Source organism: Protopterus annectens, chromosome 11.part0, assembly GCF_019279795.1.
Source record: "Protopterus annectens isolate FY-2018-M chromosome 11.part0, PAN1.0, whole genome shotgun sequence".
NCBI lineage: Eukaryota > Metazoa > Chordata > Ceratodontiformes > Protopteridae > Protopterus > Protopterus annectens.
The window spans coordinates 1,488,356,620-1,488,376,822 of NC_056745.1; the positions used below are offsets into that span (position 1 = coordinate 1,488,356,620).

Genomic DNA, 20,203 nt, shown 5'->3' on the forward strand with positions numbered 1-20,203 from the left:
ATAAAGGAGAGCATCAGTTTTTCTTGCCCTAACCTGTCGGAGCCCCTTGAAGTAAATGTTTTAAAGAGCCTCTGGTGGCCCAAGGCCACAAAAATGACAGTTAATCTCCAAAAAGGATAAGATTAAGGGGGAAGGTGGTAGGGAAACAGGACTGTAACAGTAAATACACTCGAACATCTACATTTATAGTAAGTGTACACAACTGTACTATGTTCTTCGTGTTTCACTCATCACTTGTGGAAGGATTCCCAAAGCTGAGGAAGGGGAGGATGGAAGTATGAAATCCTAGGCTTGAGCTAGCATGCCTTGCAGGACTACAGAGGCAAAGCCTGCCTGAGTCCTGGAGAACAGACCCAGGTGGTAGTGTTTGGTGAAGGTGTGGACTGAGGTCCAAGTGGCAGCTTCTAGGATGTCCCTGGTGGGTACTCCTCTAAGGAAGGCAGTGGAAGTAGAGGCTGCCCTAGTGGAATGTCTTCTGATAGATTTAGGAGGAGCTTTCCCATGAAAAGTGTAGCAGAATTGTATGCAGTGAGATAATGGTCTGTTTGGAGATGGGCTTCTCCTCTTTCCCTGGGGCAAAGGCAACCAACAGTTGATCCATCTTCCTAAGGGACTTTGTTCTCTCCAGGTAGTATCTTAACTGTCTGTGCACATCCAGTGTGTGCAGAATTCTCTCCCCTTTATTCTGAGGGTTTGGAAAAAAGGTAGGGAGATGTATAGCCTGGTTTAGGGTCACATCTGATACTACCTTTGGCCTGAATGAGGGATTAGTCCTGAGAGACACCCTGTCTACATGGACGATAGTGAAGGGTTCAGTGGCGATGAGTGCTTGAAGTTCTGACACCCTCCTAGTTGAAGTAATAGCCAAGAGGAAGGCAGTCTTCCAGGAAAGGTGTTTTAGGCCTGCTGATGCAGCTGGTTCAAAGGGAGGCAATGCCAGTTTTTCTAAGACATAGTTCAGGTCCCAGGCTGGAGTGGTTGCCCTTCTAGGGGGCCTAATGTTAGATACACCTCTGAGGAATTGCTTAATGAAAGCGTGAGAGAAGACAGGCTGTTCAACATGAAAGTGTGCTGAAATGGCTGAGGCATGGATTTTAATGGAGGAAAAGGAGAGGCCCTTGTTAAGTAGCTCCGCTAGGTAGTCCAGAATATGGGGAGGGACGGCTGGGAGCTGCTTTGACCTTTTGACAGGCACCGGGAGTTGAATCTTTTCCATTTCTCTGAGTAAGATTTCCTGGTGTTGGGCCTTCTAGCTTCCTTAATAATGTCTTGGACCTGCTTGCTCAGCTGTGGGTTATCCCTGGTCCTTGGGGGATAAGCCATGCAGAAAGTTTGAGAGTGTGCAGGCTTGGATGCAGAATCTCCCATCTGGCTTGTGTCAGGAGGTCTGCAGTTAATGGCAGGGGCCTGTAAGGCTCCTTGGTCAGGCTGAGCAGCAAGGGGTGCCAATGTTGCCTGGGCCAGTCTGCTGCTATAAAGATGGCTTTTGGTCCCTCCTGCCCTATTTTGAGCAGTACCCTTGCGAGTAAGGGCAGGGGGGGGCATAAATGAAGAGATCGGTCCATTGGAATGATACAGCATCCACTTTCCAAAATAAAGAGTGGAATTCCTTGGTGCAGAATTTCTGCAGCTGATTGTTGTGTTGTGAGGTGAAGAGGTCCACCTCTGGTGTCCCCCAGGCCTGGGTGATTTGGAGGAATGTTCCCTTTTGGAGTTTCCACTCATGGGGGTCTAAGTAGTTTCTGCTTAGATGGTCTGCTACAGTGTTGGTTACTCCTGGGATGTACTGGGCTATCAGGTGAACCATGGAGGAGGCTGTCTGCCAGAGGCTCATGACTAGTCTGCAGAGAGGGTAGGAGTATGTCCCCCACCCCACTTGTCGATGTACCACATGACTGTGGTATTGTCTGTTTTTATGAGGAGGACTCCTGGTTTTAGGTGGTCTTGGAAGGATGTGACAGCCTTCTGAACTGCTATAATTTCCTTTAGGTTGATGTGTGAATGAAGGTGCCAGAGGTCCCAGGAGGCTTGGGTGCACCGGGTATCTAAATGAGCGCCTCAAGCTAGATCTGAGGCATCTGAGGTGATAGTCTGGCCTTGTGGTAGGTAGGTGAAGGGAAGGCCCTTGTTCTGAGTGCAAGCCTCTGCCCACCAAAGACACTCGTTCCTTATGCATGGAATGAGGGGGAGAGTGGTCTCCATAGATTGAGAGTGCTTTAGGTACCACTGGAGTTTCCTCATGTGCAGCCTGGCAGGGGAATCATCAGAATGCAGTATGACATGTAACCCAGTGCTTGCAGAATTTTCCTTGCTTTGAGTTTTTTCTGAGAGCTAACTGGGAGAAGTAATTTGGCAGAATGCATTGTTTTTCTGGTGAGAGGAAGGCTGTTTGGGAGGCTGTGTCCAGGAGTGTGCCCAAGAAGGTGATCTACCTGGAGGGGTTTAGGTTTGACTTTTTCCTGTTGATAGTGAGCCCTAGAGAGTTTAGGTTGTTTGTACAAAAAGCAGGTCCTGTAGTAACTTCTCTTTGTTGTCTGCTTGGATTAGGCAGTCGTCCAGATAAGGGTAAAGCTGGATGTTTTGCTGTCTGCAGAAGGCAACTACTGGGGCCAGGCATCTTGAAGACCCTGCGAGCTGTAGATAAGCCAAAAGGTAGCACAGAGAACTGAAAGTGTTGTGAACCTGCTCTGACGCCTAGGTATTATCTGCTGGACTCCCTTATGGGTATATGAAGGTAGGCATCCTTCAGGTCCAGAGTGGCTAGCCATGCATTTTTGCCCAGCAATGGTAAATGTTTTTGAGGAGTTAGCGTTTTGAATTTTGGGACCTCTAGGAAGGTGTTTAGAGTGGACAGGTCGAGGATGGGTTGCCAAGTGCCTTCTTTTTCCTGGCTCTCGGAACAGTCTGGAGTAAAAACCTTTTTGTGCTTTGCTCCTGTGGCACAGGCTCCACTCCCCCTTGAGCAAGGAGTATGTGCACTTGTTTTAATGCTTCTGCCCACTGATTTGGAGGCAAATTTGGTAACCTGTTAAGGTTGGGACTTGTTGGAAGGTAAATATGTAGCCCTGAAAAATGATTTTTAATACCCATGGTCCTTTGTTACAGACAGCCAATTTTGTTTGTGAAAGGGATAGCCTTCCTCCTAACCTCTGATGGGAGGGGGAGTCATTGCATGTCCTTAGAGTAGTGAGTGGACTTAGAACTCCCTGCTGTGGGAGTGGAGGAGGGCCACTGCTTAGTTCTTCTCTGGCCTTGGTTTTGTGGTCTAACTGGTCTGTCCCTGCGAGGCCCCCCTTGAACTTGTCTACTGTGGGCTGGGAAAGACCACTGCTTAGAGGGGAAGTTTCTGCTGAATCTGGGAGGTTGAACTTGGAGAAAGTCTTTTACTGTTTGCATAGATTTAGCTTTATCCTCCATCTTTTTGATGACCTCCTCTGCTTTTGATCCAGACAAGGAGTCTTTATCCAGGGGACACTGAGTAGCTTTGATTGTACATGATCAGGCAGTGGCTGTTCTTTTAGCCATGTGTGCCTCCCAATGACTGAATCTGCCACAGTGGCCCTATATAAGGCTTCTAGGGCATCGAATCCACAGTGCAGGGAGTGTTTAGCTACTTGAGATGTAGAGTGCAGAAGATCTGCTAACTCTTTGGAAGTATTAGTGTCAGGTAAAGATGAAATTTTTGCTTCATAAGTTCCAAGGTGTGCTGTTTATATTTTAGCATATGGAACTGGCAGTTAACAGCTCTAATACCTAAGGTTGTGGAGGTGTACACTTTCTTACCCCATCTGTCCGGAGCCCTTGAGTCCTTGTCAGAGGGGATTGGGTTTTTAGATGAGCTAGCCTTGGCCCCTTTGGGCCCCTGTGTGATGAGCTCTGGGCCTGCTGCAAGGTTTTAATCAGGCACCCTGTAGTACCTGACAGGTTTTCTAGGAGCATGGGGTAGAGCATCAGGGGTGAGGCTAGATTCATTGAAAACATCATTCACCACATCCAGAATAGGAGGGAAGGCCAAGGGTCTGTGATAAGGAAAATGTAGAAACTCCCTTAGTCTTTTCTTAGACTGAGGATAATCTTGAGCTTCCCAGTGGAAATGGTCTCTGAGAGTGTGCAGGCTTTTTCCAAATGAAAGATCCTCGGGGGGGGGGGGGCAGAAGGAAAGGATTCCTCTGCATCAGAATCCTCAGAGGAGGTGAGAGGTTGTTGTTCCTCATGTGAATTAAGGTAGTCTGAAATTTCAGAATCTGGTTTTGTGTGAACTTCATGGGAAGTATCCCTTTTTCTTTTATAAGGAGTGGTATGGCTACTCCTGAAGTAAGTGATGAGGTCCTCCGCCATTTTCAGTAACTGTGTCTGAGGCGGTGGAGGAGGAGTAAGATGGTGACTAGAGACTGTTTTATTGGGGTGGTCTTGCTTTTAGACCCTGTAAATCCATTTGTCATTGTGATGAGGTAATCAGAGATGAAGACGTTGGTTTTGCCTTGAATCGGTGTGCGAAGAACCTCCTTGGAAGCCGATGCCTGTGTAGTGGCTCCAGACCCAACCAAAGTGGAGACAACCGAGGGATTGGATGATGAAGCATTCCCCAGTGGCATACTGGACTCCGAAAGGGTCTTGGTAGAGGTCTACAAAGGAAACAAGTTGGGCATCAGGGACTGTGAATGCACCGCACTGTATTCCTGAGAACTGACGACTTGCTTCTGGGACAGGTTGTCTGAAGGCTTAAGTTGGTGTGGGCTGTCATTGGGATCTCTTGAACCATATGTTCTTCATTTTTTCTAATTTCTATCATAGAGTAATTAACTTCACCCCCAACAGCTGTGAGAATCTTGGCAACCTGTCCTTCACCTGAGGTCCAAACATACAGGACCCATCTTACAGGACATTGTTGAAGGATGTCTGGAAGTGTTCCACAAATTCCCAGAGCATGACCCAGGTCTGTGTCTTCATGGCTATACCTGCCGACCTACCCTCACTGCTCCATCCACAGCAGTGTGCAAACGCCTCATGTTGAACTAAATGCTGCTATTGATTGTCTCCGCTTGTGATTCTATTTGTGCACTCAAATCACTGTAAGATAACGCTTCTAAGGTAGACAGAGTTTCCTCTGTTAGATCCCACTGAAATCTGATCACATGTGCCAAGAAGCTGATGGCCATAATGTCAAGGTCAAAGTCAAGGTAAACTTGATTGTCATTCAGAATTACACAGCATTGTAGCTGAATGAAATTACAATGCTTTGTTCTCAATTCAGGAAACAGTTGCACATGTAGACATAGAAGAATTAATAAAATATCACAGGAGAAATTTAATAAATAGCAATTTGTGTTTAAAGTAGGACAGCAGTGACCCACACCCATCCCAGAACAGGAGACAAGGAAGACAAGGGACAATATGAAGGTAATATTGTCAAAGTAAAATTGAAATAATAGCAGCATATCTATGAATAGACTGAATTATTGCACAGTTTGTATGTTGCAATTTACAGTCCGTCAGTGTGTAGGTGGGCTACCTTAGTATTACACTTAGTTATTGCACATCCATAAAATAAGTTCCTTGATAGGCTAGTTATGTAACAGAAGTGGTTGTTTCGACAGACTCATGGTTCGTTTTTCCCAAGAGTTCAACAGTCTAATGGAGAGCAGAAAGAGACAGTTTTTTAGTCTGGTGGTCTTACAATGCAGGCTTCTGCATCTCCTGCCTGAGGAGAGGTGAGTGTACAGACCACTGGCAGGATGTGTTGGATCGCTGGAAATTTTTTAGGCCCTGTTGATGCACCGGCATTTGTGTAGATCTTCCAGAGGTGTAAGAGAGGTGCCAATGATTCTTTCTGCCGACCTTACAACTCTCTTGAGAGTTTTTCGATCCTGATTGTTACAGCTCCCATACCAGAGTACAATGCTGTTGTTCAGGACATTTTCAATGGCGCCTCTATAAAAGGTATGAAGTATGGAGCTTGGTAATTTTGCCTTCCTAAGTTTCCTTAGAAAGTGCAAGCATTGTTGAGCTTTTTTGACTGTGCTGGATACATGTACTGACCAGGATAAGTTCTCTGTGATACGAACACACAAGAACTTTGTACTCTTGACCCTTTCCACTGTCATTCCTTTCATCACTAGAGGTTTGTGTGGTACTTGAGATCTTCTGAAATCAACAACCAACTCCTTTGTCTTGCTGACATTCAGTGCTAGATTGTTGTTGTCACACCAGACCAGTAGTTAATCAATCTCTTTCCTGTAGGCCTCCTCCTCTCCGTCTTTGACCAGGCCTATAACAGTGGTGTCATCCGCGAATCTGATGATTCTGTTTGTCTCATGTCTGGCCATGCAGTCATGTGTCAGCAGAGTGAAAAGGAGAGGGCTTAAGGCATACCCCTGTGGTGCTTAAAGCATACCCCTGTGGTACACCTGTGTTCAGGATGACACTTCCGGAGCTGTTGTCTCCCACACGAACCTTATGAGGCCTTACAATAAGGAAGCTCAGAATCCAATTGCATAAATGAGAGTCTATGCCCAGTTGAAGTAGCTTCGATATCAGATTCTGAGGGATGACAGTGCTGAAGGCAGAACTGAAATCGATAAATAGCAGTCTTGCATAGCAGTTTTTGTCTTCTAAGTGTTTCAGTGTTTCATGGAGAGCTAGTGAGATGGCATCCCCTGTACTGCAGTTTGTCCTGTAAGCAAACTGCAGTGTGTTCAGTGTCACAGGTAAGACTGAGGCTATATGATCTTTGAACAGCCTCTCCAGGCACTTCATTACCGTCAAGGTTAAAGCAACTGGTCGGTAGTCATTCAGAGTTGTTGGCTGTGGTTTCTTGAGTAGAGGAATGATAATTATCTTCTTGAAGCATTTCAGAACACTGGCTAGATGGAGTGAGGTGTTGAAGATGTCAGTGAATACTGGAGCAAGTTCCGTCGCACATTCCCTTAGTACCCTGCCCATGATGTTGTCAGGAAATAATAATGGGAAACAGACTTGACCCTTAAATTCACTTTACATCCATCACCACAGACACTTTGTTTGGGAGATGCAAGGGTCTCTTTGGAGGACTGTCTTTTGCTGTCCACTGTCATGACGATTGAGTCTCAGGTATGGTCTGTCCTTAGGAGTCCAGATTATCTCATTAGGCTTCTCTCAGATTGGCTCAACAACATCTGTGACCCACAATGCTAATTTCTGATGCCAAAACGGGCTCTGGGTTAAGGCCAGATGAGATCAAATGGAAGAGACCTTCAATCACCACTCTGTAAACGAAGAGGGCAAAGAGGACCCCAACTAAGGCTTCCATCACATTGTCCCAGTCACTATTCATGTGAGAACTCGGCACCAGCCTAGAGGATCTAATCAGACCAAATCATAAGCAAATCAATCCTTTTGTTTGGAGATGGGATCATCCCAGCTACCAGCAGGGCATAATGAGCAGTTTTACAAAGACATGCATCTGGAGCGTTTCTCCCCAGGCTGCCACTGAAAATTGGCTTTGTTCTAAGTCAGACTTTACCAGTAAACAAATGTTAAATAAATAAATAAATAAAATGTTGGTGGATCTCTTCATCAGGAGAAATGGGGTCTGTGGGGTCAATATCCCCTCTGCCCCATCATTTTTATGATTTTCTTGAGTTTGGCATCTTCTGGGGGGCTGGAGAGAAGCTTCACCTTGTCAAGATTTGTATCTGGGGTAGAACTCTCTGGTGGAATCTATGTACATGCTCAGAATGGAGGCATCAAAGTGTATGGGAAAGGACTCTTCTCCCTGGATCTTCAGTGTTGGGTCTCTTTAGAACAGAGAAGACTAGCTCAAGGAACTAGGTTATATGGTGGCCAAGCTACATTTTATTAGGAAAATGACTATAAATCAATCAACTGTGAGTAAAACCCTGTTAGAGTCTTGCTGGCAGGTAGCTGTTCCAGTGCAACAAATCTAGTGGGTTTCCTTGCAACTAATTCCCCAGCATCAGTGACCGGCAATAGATCTAGTGGGTTTCTTTGAAACTGATTCCCCTGCATCAGTGACCTGCACCGAGGATATCAGTGCTGAGACGGGTGGTGTTATCATCCTTGGAACTGATTGTCCTGCATCAGTGACCTGCAATAGATCTAGTGGGTTTCCTTGGAACTGATTGTCCTGCATCAGTGACCTACAATAGATCTAGTGAGTTTCCTTGAAACTGATTCCCCTGCATCAGTGACCTGCACCGAGGAGATCACTGTTGAGACGGGTGGTGTTACCATCCTTGGAACTGACTGTCCTGCATCAGTGACCTGCAATAGATCTACTGGGTTTCCTTGGAACTGACTGTCTTGCGTCAGTGACCTGCAATAGAGCTAGTGGGTTTCCTTGGAACTGACTGTCCTGAATAAGTGACCTGCAATAGATCTAGTGGGTTTTCTCGAAATTGATTTCCTCGCATCAGTGACCTAAACCAAGGATATCAGTGCTGAGATGGGTGATGTTATCATCTATGGAGATACCATGGTGACAGTGAAGCAATGACACCATCTATAAGAATCAGATTCTGGCATGGTACCAGAGAGGGTTTCTACACCAAGAGCTTGATCAGCAACTGTGCCAACACCAAGAACAGTGCCTAGGGGACTGGCGTTGATCTCAGCATTGAGAAGGTGGCATCATTATCCTTGGACCTAGTGACTCTCACCAACAATGGAGGTAGTGCTGATGTTACCACTGCCAAGGGTATCAATGACAAAAGAAAAGTCACACTCAGTGCTGATGGAAACTGGATGGAGTCCACAATCAGCTCCAGTACTTCTTGTGCCAAAACAAGACCCTTAGGTAAGAGATGTTGAGATGGAGTGGAAAGGGCCTTTTCCTGACAACCCTGGAAACAGAGGCGGCATAGGAGACACTGAGTTCTAACTGAGTCGTGACTAAGGCCAACTTCATCTTGTCGGGCCTTTTCTCATGACCTTGGAAACAGAGGGGGCATAGAAGACAGTGAGTTCTAACTGAGACGTGACTAAGGCCAACTTCATCTTGTCCCAATCAATGCCCATAGAAGGGCTCTACACTGACTCAGAGGATCTAATCAAGAGAACTAAAGAAGGTCTTCACTGTTAAGTACCTGTATAGCTTGTCCTCCAAGGAGAAGGTCCTAATCTTCTCCACAGAGTGCAGTCGGACACTATTATTAATTCTAGGTGACAGACTCCAGTAGGGGAGGTTGTAACAGGCACAGGTAGGCCTTCAGTTAGGGGCACTTCTGCTCCAGGAGGTGGATCACATCTGTACTTTTGGAAGGAGGGTCTATCGATTACTCTAACCCTACGTCCCTCACATTTTCTTTTCTCCTTTTATTTCACTCTCCTTACCTTCCGTAGGAAGCAAACCTTTCAGAAACAATTTGTTTTTTCTCTCTCCAGCATAGTACAAGAACTGAAGTTTTTACAAATGTCACATTTGGCAGCGAGATGATTCACCTGCAGTCAGATGACACATAGATTGTGTGCACCCTATGGGATCACATGACTGCATTTCAAGCATTTTTTTTTAAAACAGATGTCTTGTCTTTCTTCATTTTAAAAAGTAATAACTACTGTAATGAAGTCCAAAAGTAACAACAACATTAAACAGTTTTTGACATAGAAAGTAAACTTTATTTATGTAAAATGTAGTTGTTAAAGGGAAGGAAGAGGAAATGCATCCTGTTATTGCAGACTGGCTGACGCGAAAATGGTTAGCAGCCTAACTCGGAATGGAGAAGGTCGGCAGAAATGAAAAATTTATGAAAGTAAAGAAATGGTCAGAAATTGCATTACTTATTTGTGATTAAGCAGAATATAAAGTGAGAGGAAACACGTTAATTATCTTAAGATGAAGATGCAGAAAACGTTTCCTCAGTTACTACCCCTCATGCTGTGGAAAGATCATGTTTTCCAGCAGGGTGTTAACGTACAAATAATGGTCACTAAAACAACGCAGCCACTACTTTACAGCTGTATATTGAGTTGCAGTGACGCTCAGACACTTGTAAAGAAAAGGGAGGACATGTTTTAATGCTTGCTAAATTGTCCTTTGCTGTTTAGCGAGTGTAAAATTGAAACAAAAATCTTATATGTGTGCATGTGTGTTTATTTGTGCTTGTGTGAATGTGTGCTTCCTTGTGTGAGAGCATTAGTGACAGCAAGTGACAGGGACAGAGACATTGCTGGCTGCAAGAGGCAGTCCATCGGCATGAATTTGTAAAAATAAAGGCATGAATCTCTAAATTTCTGGCATTACTGACTGACTAAATTCCTTCAGAGATTTACACAAAAAAGTATGGGAGAGCACTAACAACAAAACCAGTGATGGTATGTAGGGCTGGTGGGGGGGTTACAATGCCTTGCATAAGCAACAAAACCAGTGATGGTATGTTGGGGGGGGTTACAATGCCTTGCATAAGTAAAATGTGCATTTTTTCCATTCTCCTGTGCTTAAATTGAGTGAGTTACTCACAAACACTTCCTACATTTTAGATGCATAGTGTTCATTGTGAGACCTGATGCAAATACGTAATGCTATCAACATAGTTATGTGCTTAACAAAAAGTTTCAGGACAGCAGTAAAGCTGAAACGTCAGAGTTTACTATGTCTGGTATCACAGAATTTCACTGATCATCTGGATGATATGCATAAATCCCACTACAGCAACTGAAGAGAGATATTCAACTTATTGCATATGCTTTTACACAAGTATGACACAAAAAATAACCTACATTAACCACAGGAAAGTATGGACTTACTGAAATACTTTTTTATTGTGCTAGTTGTTGTGTCTTTCGGCTTTTCCCGGTTAGGGGTCGCCACAGCGAAACTCCGATCCGCTAATGATTGGTAGTGGATTTTTACGTACCGGGTTACCAGCCCTGATGCACAACCTTCAATGAAGGCACGCCCCATTCATGTATGCCTCCACACAGAAGACGCTCTCGCTAAGAATCGAACTAGTAATGCTTAAAAATATTAAACCTTAAAAATGCACATTGTGGCAAAGCTCTTAAACCAGAACATCACCTACAGCGTCACTGAGGTTTATCTGTTATCAGTAACATTTTCCACTTACGCTTCCACCTCAGTAAGTAATATACTCCAGTCAAGGAGTAAACCTTAATGGGCACTCGGTACTGACTACTGCATCTTTAATAGAAGGGCTTACCATTTGCTCAACTGTAACTCATCATGAAACCTAGAGTAAAGAAACATAGCTCTAAGTTTCACAGACGTTAGATTAAAACAAAATAAAGAACCCTCCTTACCTTTCCACTCCTCTATTGTTTGCTCTTTATTTTCTATTGTTTCATCATATAATTCTGCCTCTGGTTCGTCATCAGGGTCGTGATACTGTACAAAGTATTGATGTAAAAGTGCTTCTGTAGCACTTATTCGCTTGTCGCTATCCAATATAAGCATCTTCTCAAGAAGATCAACAGCTGAAAAGGAAAGAATAAGAGTCATTCATTTCATTCTACACTAAGTTCCGATAACGCATAATACTTCTTGTGTGAGCGCACAGGAAGCCATGGAAATCTACTTTGAAATGCAACAATCCAGAAAACTTTCCAAAGCAGAAACAAACAGTGATAACTGCAGGCTGACAGGTTTGGTTATCAGTATTGCTATTAGTAAGCAAAACTGGCAACAGATTAGCCTACTTGCTTATCAGTCTTATTTTATGATTTCATGTGTGTGTGTGTGTGTGTGTGTGTGTGTGTGTGTGTGTGTGTGTGTGTGTGTGTGTGTGTGTGTGTGTGTGTGTGTGTGTATGTGTGTGTGTGTGTGTGTATATGTGTGTGTGTGTGTGTGTGTGTATATGTGTCTGTGCCTGTTATCTGTTTTTTCTGTGCATGTGTGTGTGTGTGTGTGTGTATGTGTTTGTGTATCTATGTTTTTTCTGTGCATATGTGTGTGTCTGTCTGCATTTTTCCATTTGTGTGTTTTTCTGTGTGTACGTGTGTGTGTGTGTGTGTACGCTTGCATGCGCATCTTGTCTACATTTTTTCATGTGTGTGTTTTTTGTGTATGTGTGTGTGTTTAATTGTGTGTACAAATACATATGTTTGTGTGTATGTGCCTATGTATCTGTTTTTCTCTGTGCATGTGTGTGTGTCTGTCTGCAGTTTTCTATGTGTGTGTTTTTCTGTGTACATATGTGTGAGTTTGTGTGTGTGTGTGTGTGTGTGTGTATGTGTGTGTGTGTGTGTGTGTGTGTCTGTACAAGTACAGATGTGTGTCCTTTTTCCTGTATGTGAACGTGTGTGTTTCTGTCTCTGTATTTTGTGTGTGTGTGTGTGTTTGTGTGTACAAGTACATATGTGTGTGTTTGTGTATGTGTTTGCATCTGTGTATCTATGTTTTTCTGTGCATATGTGTGTGCCTGTCTGCAATTTTCCATGTGTGTACATATGTGTGTGTGTGTTTGTGTATACAAGTACATATGTGTGTCCTTTTTTTTGTATGTGAACGTGTGTGTTTCTGTCTCTGTATTTTGTGTGTGTGTGTGTTTTTATTTGTGTGTATAAGTACATACGTGTGTGTGTGTCTCTGTATTTATGTTTTTTCTGTGCATACGTGTGTCTGTCTGATTTTTACGTGTGTGTTTTTCTGTGTGTACATATGTGTGCGCGAGCGTGCCTGTCTACATTTTTCCACGTGTGTTTTTTGTGTATGTGTGCGTGTGTGTGTATTTGTGTGTACAAGTACATATGTGTTTCCTTTTTTTTTCTGTATGTGAACGTGTGTGTGTGTGTGTGTGTGTACAAGTACATTTGTGTGTCCTTTTATGTATGTGAACGTGTGTGTCTGTATTTTTTGCGTGTGTGTGTGTGTGTGTGTGTGTGTGTGTGTGTGTGTGTGTGTGTGTGTGTGTATTATTGTGGGCACTGTTGGGTAGTGAGTGTATTCTGTTGGATTCAGTGGTTGCTTGTGATTATGATTTCCACTTTTTCTCTGAGAAATTGAGAGTAAAGATAGTTAAGAAATAGGTGGAGTGCAAACCATATTGCATGCTCCATGTCTGAGGTTGCTTTCTTAGGTAAAGGGTGAAAGTTGCTCTAAGTAATAACTGTGGTTCTAGCAGACTGCAGTGGAATGTAGATGAGGTGTTGTACTCTTGTTCAGATTTTTTTGTCCACTATTTTCATAGTTGTTCCTTTTGCTCTACGAAAAAGGTTGTTCATAAATTAAACCTATCTCCTAGTTCTCTAGTTAGTCCGTCAAATGGGCTTCAGCCAACTCCCCAGAACTTCCAGTGCTGATGGGAGTACCCCAAGGACCAATTCTAGGACCACTGCTTTTCAACATTTCTACTAATCAGTTATCAAGCTCCACCCCATACTCATCTCTAATGCAATAAGCTGATGACTCCACAGTCATCACCATTGCTGACACACTTGCCAAACTCCATACTAAAACTCAGGAATCCTACTTGTCTATTGAGAACTGGCTCAACCATAACCATCTAATCTTAAATCCAAAAAAGACCAAACTCCTTCTCTTTCTACCTAAAACAATGATCCACCTGAAATCAAACTTATCCATCACCTCCCACAACAACACAACTTTCACAGTGGATAGTCACACTAAACTACTTGGGGTCATCATGGATGATCAACTAAAATTTGACCACCATGTAGTAAATAACATTAAGAAAACCCACCAAAAACTAGGTCTTCTTTATAGAAACAAAAACGTTCTCTCTCTACCCAAGCAAAAGTTGCTGTAACTCATGCCTACCTTCTACCTACCCTTTTCTATGGCTCTCAGATTCTCACCAACCTGCAGACCTCTCTTATATCCAAACTCGAATCCACCTATAACAAAACAGCAAAATTTTCCACTGAACTACCATGCTCCTCTTACCACTGTCTAGCACTACAAAAACTGAAATGGTTAGAATTCCCTCGCAACCTTCTCTCCCAGCTCCAAATAATCCATTCCATCCTATACCAGCCCACCTTCTGCCCCCCATATTACCCATCATCTCATCCTACACCCCAGCTAGAACACTCCAGAACTCTGACCAACACCTACTGACCATAACCAAACCCAAGCTCAACATAGGAAAAAACCTGTATAGCTATAAACCCACCAGTCACTGGAATAAACTTCCACCTGACATCCAAAACACTAGATCCAAACTGCTATTCAAAAAGACTGTGAGAAATCACCTTAGCATAAATAAACTATGCCTCTGTTATCAGCCGCCTGACTAACCCATCTCTCCAGACCAACCAGTCACTTCTTCCTGTCCTACAAGTACCTAACCCTAACTCCTTCCTAACTCTCTTACCTTCTTCTTTGCAAAACCTTCCCTACTTTCAGCCCCTACACTTTCCTTAAACTGCTACAATCTCCTCACCAGTAGGATGTTCAAACATCACTTCTGCACTTCAATCTCTTCTCACTACTACTAATAAACGTCCTTAGCTTTTGTTTTCTCTATGCTGTAAATATTTTTCTTTTCCTCTTTACCTATTACAATACACATAGTTAGCTAACACTGTATATCATCTGTAATCAGTCTTTGTATTGTGGACTCGCATTGCATTGTTATGTATCTTAGTTGTGTACTTGCATATGTTCGTATTATGTCTGTAACTTTGGAGCTTTTCTCCCCGGGTCTCCACTGAAAAAGGGCCTCGTCCCAGACTGACCAACCCAGTCAACAAATGTCAAATAAATAAATAAACCCTTTAATTAGAAAAGCAGCTGCAAGTGGCAGGGCAGCCTATTTCATATCTGTAATGTACAGTGTCTTTTAAAAATATTTTTTTTATTTAAATGTCTTCAATTGCTTCACCATACGCTAAAAGCATCAGCAACTATAGGAAATGAGATAAGCAGAGATGCTCTCCCATACCGGGGTTTGGCTTAATGGTAACCTCATGAGTCCTGTTTTGAGACCAGTATGAAATGGAACTCTTCTGTAGCAGAATAACTTGTATTAGTACTGACAGCTGTCACTGTTATAGCTGTGTAATACAGTGTATATGGCATGTCAAGCTACTTGTGAACGGCAGCTGCACACTTGTACTTCTGCAATATGTGGGCTAAACAATGTTAGAGGTCAGCAAAATATCAGAAATGGCTTATTTTTATGGAGTTGCTTTGAAAATAACTAAATTCTGTTCCAGTGTTTTAGTTTTTACTTTGTATAAATGTGCGCAGCCTGAAATATGCTGTCTGACAACAGGAGGTCCACATGATACAACAAGACTAACACTGCAAGGGTTAGGACCACTCATTTTCTAAGTTCTTGCCCCCTTTTTCATCCTGCACCAATGTTTGTTATTTCACCACATCTTTTCTTCAATTTTGTTTAGGTGGTGAGAACGTGCCCCAGGCTGCTTTTTTAGTACAGTGACTAAATATCATTGAACTTAAAGAAAAAAAAAATTTCATCTGTATTTATTGCTTCAGTCTTCCAGTTTCCTTATCAGAAAACAATTTTAACATTTTCCTGTTAAAGATTCTTTTCTTTTCTTTTCCTTTTGTTCAGAATTTCTCCTACCACCAGGCATCCTCAGTATTTATTTTTTATTTATTTAACCTTTGTTTACTGGGAAAGTCCAATTGGGACTGAGCCCATTTTCAGTGGAGGCCTGGGAAGAAATGCTCCAGATGCATGTCTTTGGAATGTGGGAGGAAACATAAATAACTGTATTTCCTAGGAATAGTACCAAACCTTGTCTTATATCTCATTTGTTCCATCCCAGCTGATGACCTTCATAGCTTGCCAGTCAGATACAGTCCTTTGTCAGGTGACTCATCCTCAGAAATGGATACTGTCTTTTCAGGCACACTGACATCCTACATCATAAATTAAAACACTATCTCAGCTTTGCAACTGTTGGGTTTAGCCATTCCTATGGTATCACAGGCCAGGTGGTCATCAGGGTGTGATAGTGCATGACGTGGGTTCAGTGGTTCCAGAAATCTGACAGCCTGTGTTTTCACATAAAAATATACAAACACCTGTATATAGCATCTGCAGTGGGGGACAGTACTGGACAATGCCACTGTCAGGAACCCCTTCACTTGCCAATTCCACAGATGCTGACCACTAAAAATGTATCCTCACTGGAATGAGCAGATATAATTCAGTTTCCATATCAAAGTCCTGGACACACACTCAGTCCCTCTTAAACTTCCTTTCAGACTCCCTTCCTCAGGGCATAATTGCCTTTCACTGGCAACATCGGGGTAGTGTGGTATATCAAGAAGTTGGGGGGCCCGGAACTTATCTTGCCCTCTATGCTGAGAAGCTATGAAAGACTGCCAGAAGATCATTCATACCCACTGACTACTGGAAGGCAATTATCTTCAAGGGGAATCCAGTTTTCTGGCAGACAGATGGAGTCACTGTATATTGATATCCCTAAAATGACTTCATATTGGATGTGCAAAACTCATAACTGAGAGTCAACTAACACTTAAAAATGTAATCCAGTTTTGTTTAAATGCAGCAAATGCTAAAACTTTCTGTAAAAGGTTTAATGTGCACATTATGACCATGCAATGTTGAGGGGATGCACCCCCATACCACTGCTGCCTATAAACTCTTAACACTAAGATCACTGAACCTTAGATGAAAGGAGAACACTGTAACATATCACAGTAGTTAATATATATTCCCTCCATATGCATTTAAAGTTTTGCTTCTCTGAGGATCACAATTAGAATCCGGACAATATCAATGGATACCCCTCTAGAAATATCCCCAGAACCACACAGTGGCTCACTTACAAATTATTTAATTTATGGGGTAAGACATTTTGTGAGATATTGACATTGCTTTTATGATGGAAACCTAGTTGCACAACAACTTTGATCCTTATTTGACGACTGCAGTGTCTCCTCCTCTGGGGTTTTCCAAAGCAATGTATCTGTGATTGGACAAGACTGAGGATGCAATGCATCTGTGATTGGACAAGACTGAGGATGCGATGTATCCGTGATTGGACAAGACTGAGGATGCAATGTATCTGCGGCTGGACAAGCTTGAGGGTGGGTAATGGTTTGTTGTCATGTGACAACTCAAGTCATAGGTTGGTTCTACCAACTCTTCTGGGTACATTATTGGCAGAGGAGCAAACTGTGGGATTCTCCTTGTTTACCATCTCCCCAGTAAAGTCTGGATGTTCCTTTAGGAGTTCAGGAACTTTATCATTGACTCAGTGTTGCTCTTCACAAGCTGGCTAGTTATGAATTACTTCAACATCTGTGGCCCTAGCTCTAGGATTCCTCTCCACTATAATAGAGGGGCTTTGGCTTCACTCAGCTGATTACCCATGCTGCCTATCTGTTCCAACTTGGAATGGCTACTTTTGACTTTGTCATGGAGCCAGTCTCATGGTCAGACCACCACCATCTTCATTCTGCAGTCATAGCTCTCAGCTGTCCAGACTTGTGCAAAATATCCAGACTTTTTACTCATATTTTTGATCCATATGGAAAGAGTACTTTGAGGGGCTGATGAATGAAGAGAATGAGAGAGAGAGAGAAGGTTGGATGATGTGTGGATAGTGAATCAGGAAGTGCAACGGATTAGCAAGGAGGAAGTAAGGATAGCTAGGAAGAAGGTGAAGAATGGAAAGCCTGTTGGTCCAGATGACATACCTGTGGAAGCATGGAGGTGTTTAGGAGAAATGGCAGTGGAATTTTTAACCAGACTGTTTAATGAAATCTTGGAAAGTGAGAGGATGCCTGAGGAGTGGAGAAAAAGTGTTATGGTATTGATTTTTAAAAATAAGGGTGATGTGCATAGCTGTAGTAACTACAAGGAGATAAAAATTGATCAGTCACAGCATTAAATTATGGGAAAGAGTAGTAGAAGCTAGGTTAAGAAGGGACGTGATGATTAGTGATCAGCAGTATGGTTTCATGCCAGGAAAGGGCACTACAGATGCAATGTTTGCTCTGAGAGTCTTGATGGAGAAGTACACAGAAGGTCAGAAGGAGTTGCATTGTGTCTTTGTGGACTTACAGAAAGCATATGGCAGGGTGCCTAGGGAGGAGTTGTGGTATTGTATGAGGAAGTTGGGAGTGGCAGAGAAGTATGTAAGAGTGGTACAGGATATGTACAAGGGTAGTGTGACAGTGGTGAAGTCTGCAGTGGGAGTGACAGATGTGTTTAAGGTGAATGTGGGATTACATCAAAGATCAGCTCTGAGCCCTTTCTTATTTGCAGTGGTGATGGACAGGTTGACAGATGAGATCAGACAGGAGTCCCCATGGACTATGATGTTTGCGGATGACACTGTGATCTGTAATGAGAGTAGGGAACAGACTGAGGAGACCTTGGAGAGGTAGAGATATGCTCTCAAGAAGACAGGAATGAAGGTCAGCAAGACTAAGACAGAATATATGTGGGTGAATGAGAGGAAAGATAGAGGAATGGTGAGGATGCAGGGAGTAGAGGTAGCGAAGGTGGTTGAGTTTAAGTACTTGGGATCAACAGTTCAGAGTAATGGTGAGTGTGGAAGAGAGGTGAAGAAGAGAATACAGGCAGGGTGGAATGGGTGGAGAAGAGTGTCAGGAGTGATTTGTGACAGACTGGTACCAGTAAGAGTGAAAGGGAAGGTCTACAAGAGGGTAGTGAGACCAGCTATGTTATATATGGGTTGGAGACGGTGGCATTGACAAAAAGGCAGGAGTCAGAGCTGGATGTGGCAGAGTTAAAGATGTTAATGATTTGCACTGGATGTGACGAGGATGGACAGGATTAGGAATTAGTATATTAGAGGGTCAGCCCAAAGTTGGACGGTTTGGAGACAAAGTCAGAGAGGCGAGATTACGTTGGTTTGGACATGTGATGAGGAGGGATGCTGGGTATATTAGGAAAAGGATGCTAAGGATGAAGCTGCCAGGTAAGAGGAAAAGAGGAAGGCCTAAGATAAGGTTTATGGATGTGGTGAGAGAGGACATGCAGGAGGTTGGTGTGACATATCAAGATGCAGAGAACAGGAAGAAATGGAAACAGATGATCTGCTGTGGCGACCCCTAACCGGGAAAAGCCAAAAGAAGAAGAAGAAGATTTTTGGTCCATATCTCATAAAGTTGTAGTTTTATGGAAAATCACTGGCAAATCATTGAGGTCTGAAGTCAGAAAATAATGGCAGACATTTGATTTTTATACTTCAGACCCTTCAGAAAATTCATGCCAATGCAAAACCTGTTATTCTACCAACTTTCTAAGTTTGTAAGAGCAACTTTTAAAATGTGTCCCTATTTTTGTGCCTTTGTCCCAACCGTTATTTGTGGTTTGTCCAGATTTCTTGGTCTATGATATTGAGAGGTATGTTTGCAGCTACTTTATCACCATTTACAGCTCCCCAACCTTGAGTTAGTGGACTGCATAGAATTTGCACACTTTAACTGTAGATCAGTTTGTCCTTACTTTCCACCAGGTCCTTGCAATGTCCAGTAAAGATGGCCCAGATGAATTACTTAGGGATTATAATAGAGGATGCATTCATCACTGGATTTGCTTACCTCACCTGTGTATTTCCTCATCCCATTATAGAAGTGATCCGTGTTTTGGTATGGATTGAGGGGGCCAGGTAAAGGTTTGAGCATAACTGGAGATGTAATTGCATCTTTAATCTCTCTGTCTTAGCCTTGATAAACACTACATTGTCTATCAAGCAAAAGGCAGTGCTCCTCTTTAGACAGATCTCTGCTGCATCAAACCAACTGGGTACCATACCTCTCAACTGTCCCTGATTTTAACTCAAATTTTAGCTCTGTCCCTCTTAATCCCTCCTAACACTTGCGCCATTTGGAGGAGAGGGGCTGAATTATACTTAACAAATAATGACAATGATTAAGAGATACAGACTTCTGTTCCTTCAGGAAATGTATATTAATTCACATTCTCTTATTCTGTTAATGTCTCAAGTTAATAGAACTAACATTTTAAAAGTATCTCTAATTGTCCCTGATTTTCCTGGATTTGTCCCTGGTTCTGTTGAAATTTGTCCCTGACTGATTGAGAGCTATGCTGGGTGCATTCTTTTAGAATGTCAACAGGCTGAGTAATAAGGCTTGCCTTTTCACTCATAAACTTTCTTTTAAAGAATGCAATTTTGTCACTCATTTCTTTGCAGCTGACATCACTGTGAGCAGCTTCAAATTCCAGAAGTTATTTCTTGCAATCACAGGCAGACAATGGCTTGGATATCCACTCGAAAAGTAGACCAAACT

At 42.9% G+C, this 20,203-nt stretch overlaps 1 protein-coding gene across 2 annotated transcripts in view; it reads right to left on the reverse strand.

Moving 5' to 3' along the window:
* Window positions 1-20,203, reverse strand: part of LOC122815929 (mitogen-activated protein kinase 11-like) — an 836,549-nt gene that overhangs the window by 117,963 nt on the left and 698,383 nt on the right. For both annotated transcript variants that reach the window (XM_044088796.1, XM_044088795.1), the window contains exon 11: window positions 11,257-11,430. In XM_044088796.1, coding sequence (XP_043944731.1) covers window positions 11,257-11,430 — 174 coding nt within the window. The remainder of the gene's footprint in view (window positions 1-11,256; window positions 11,431-20,203) is intronic.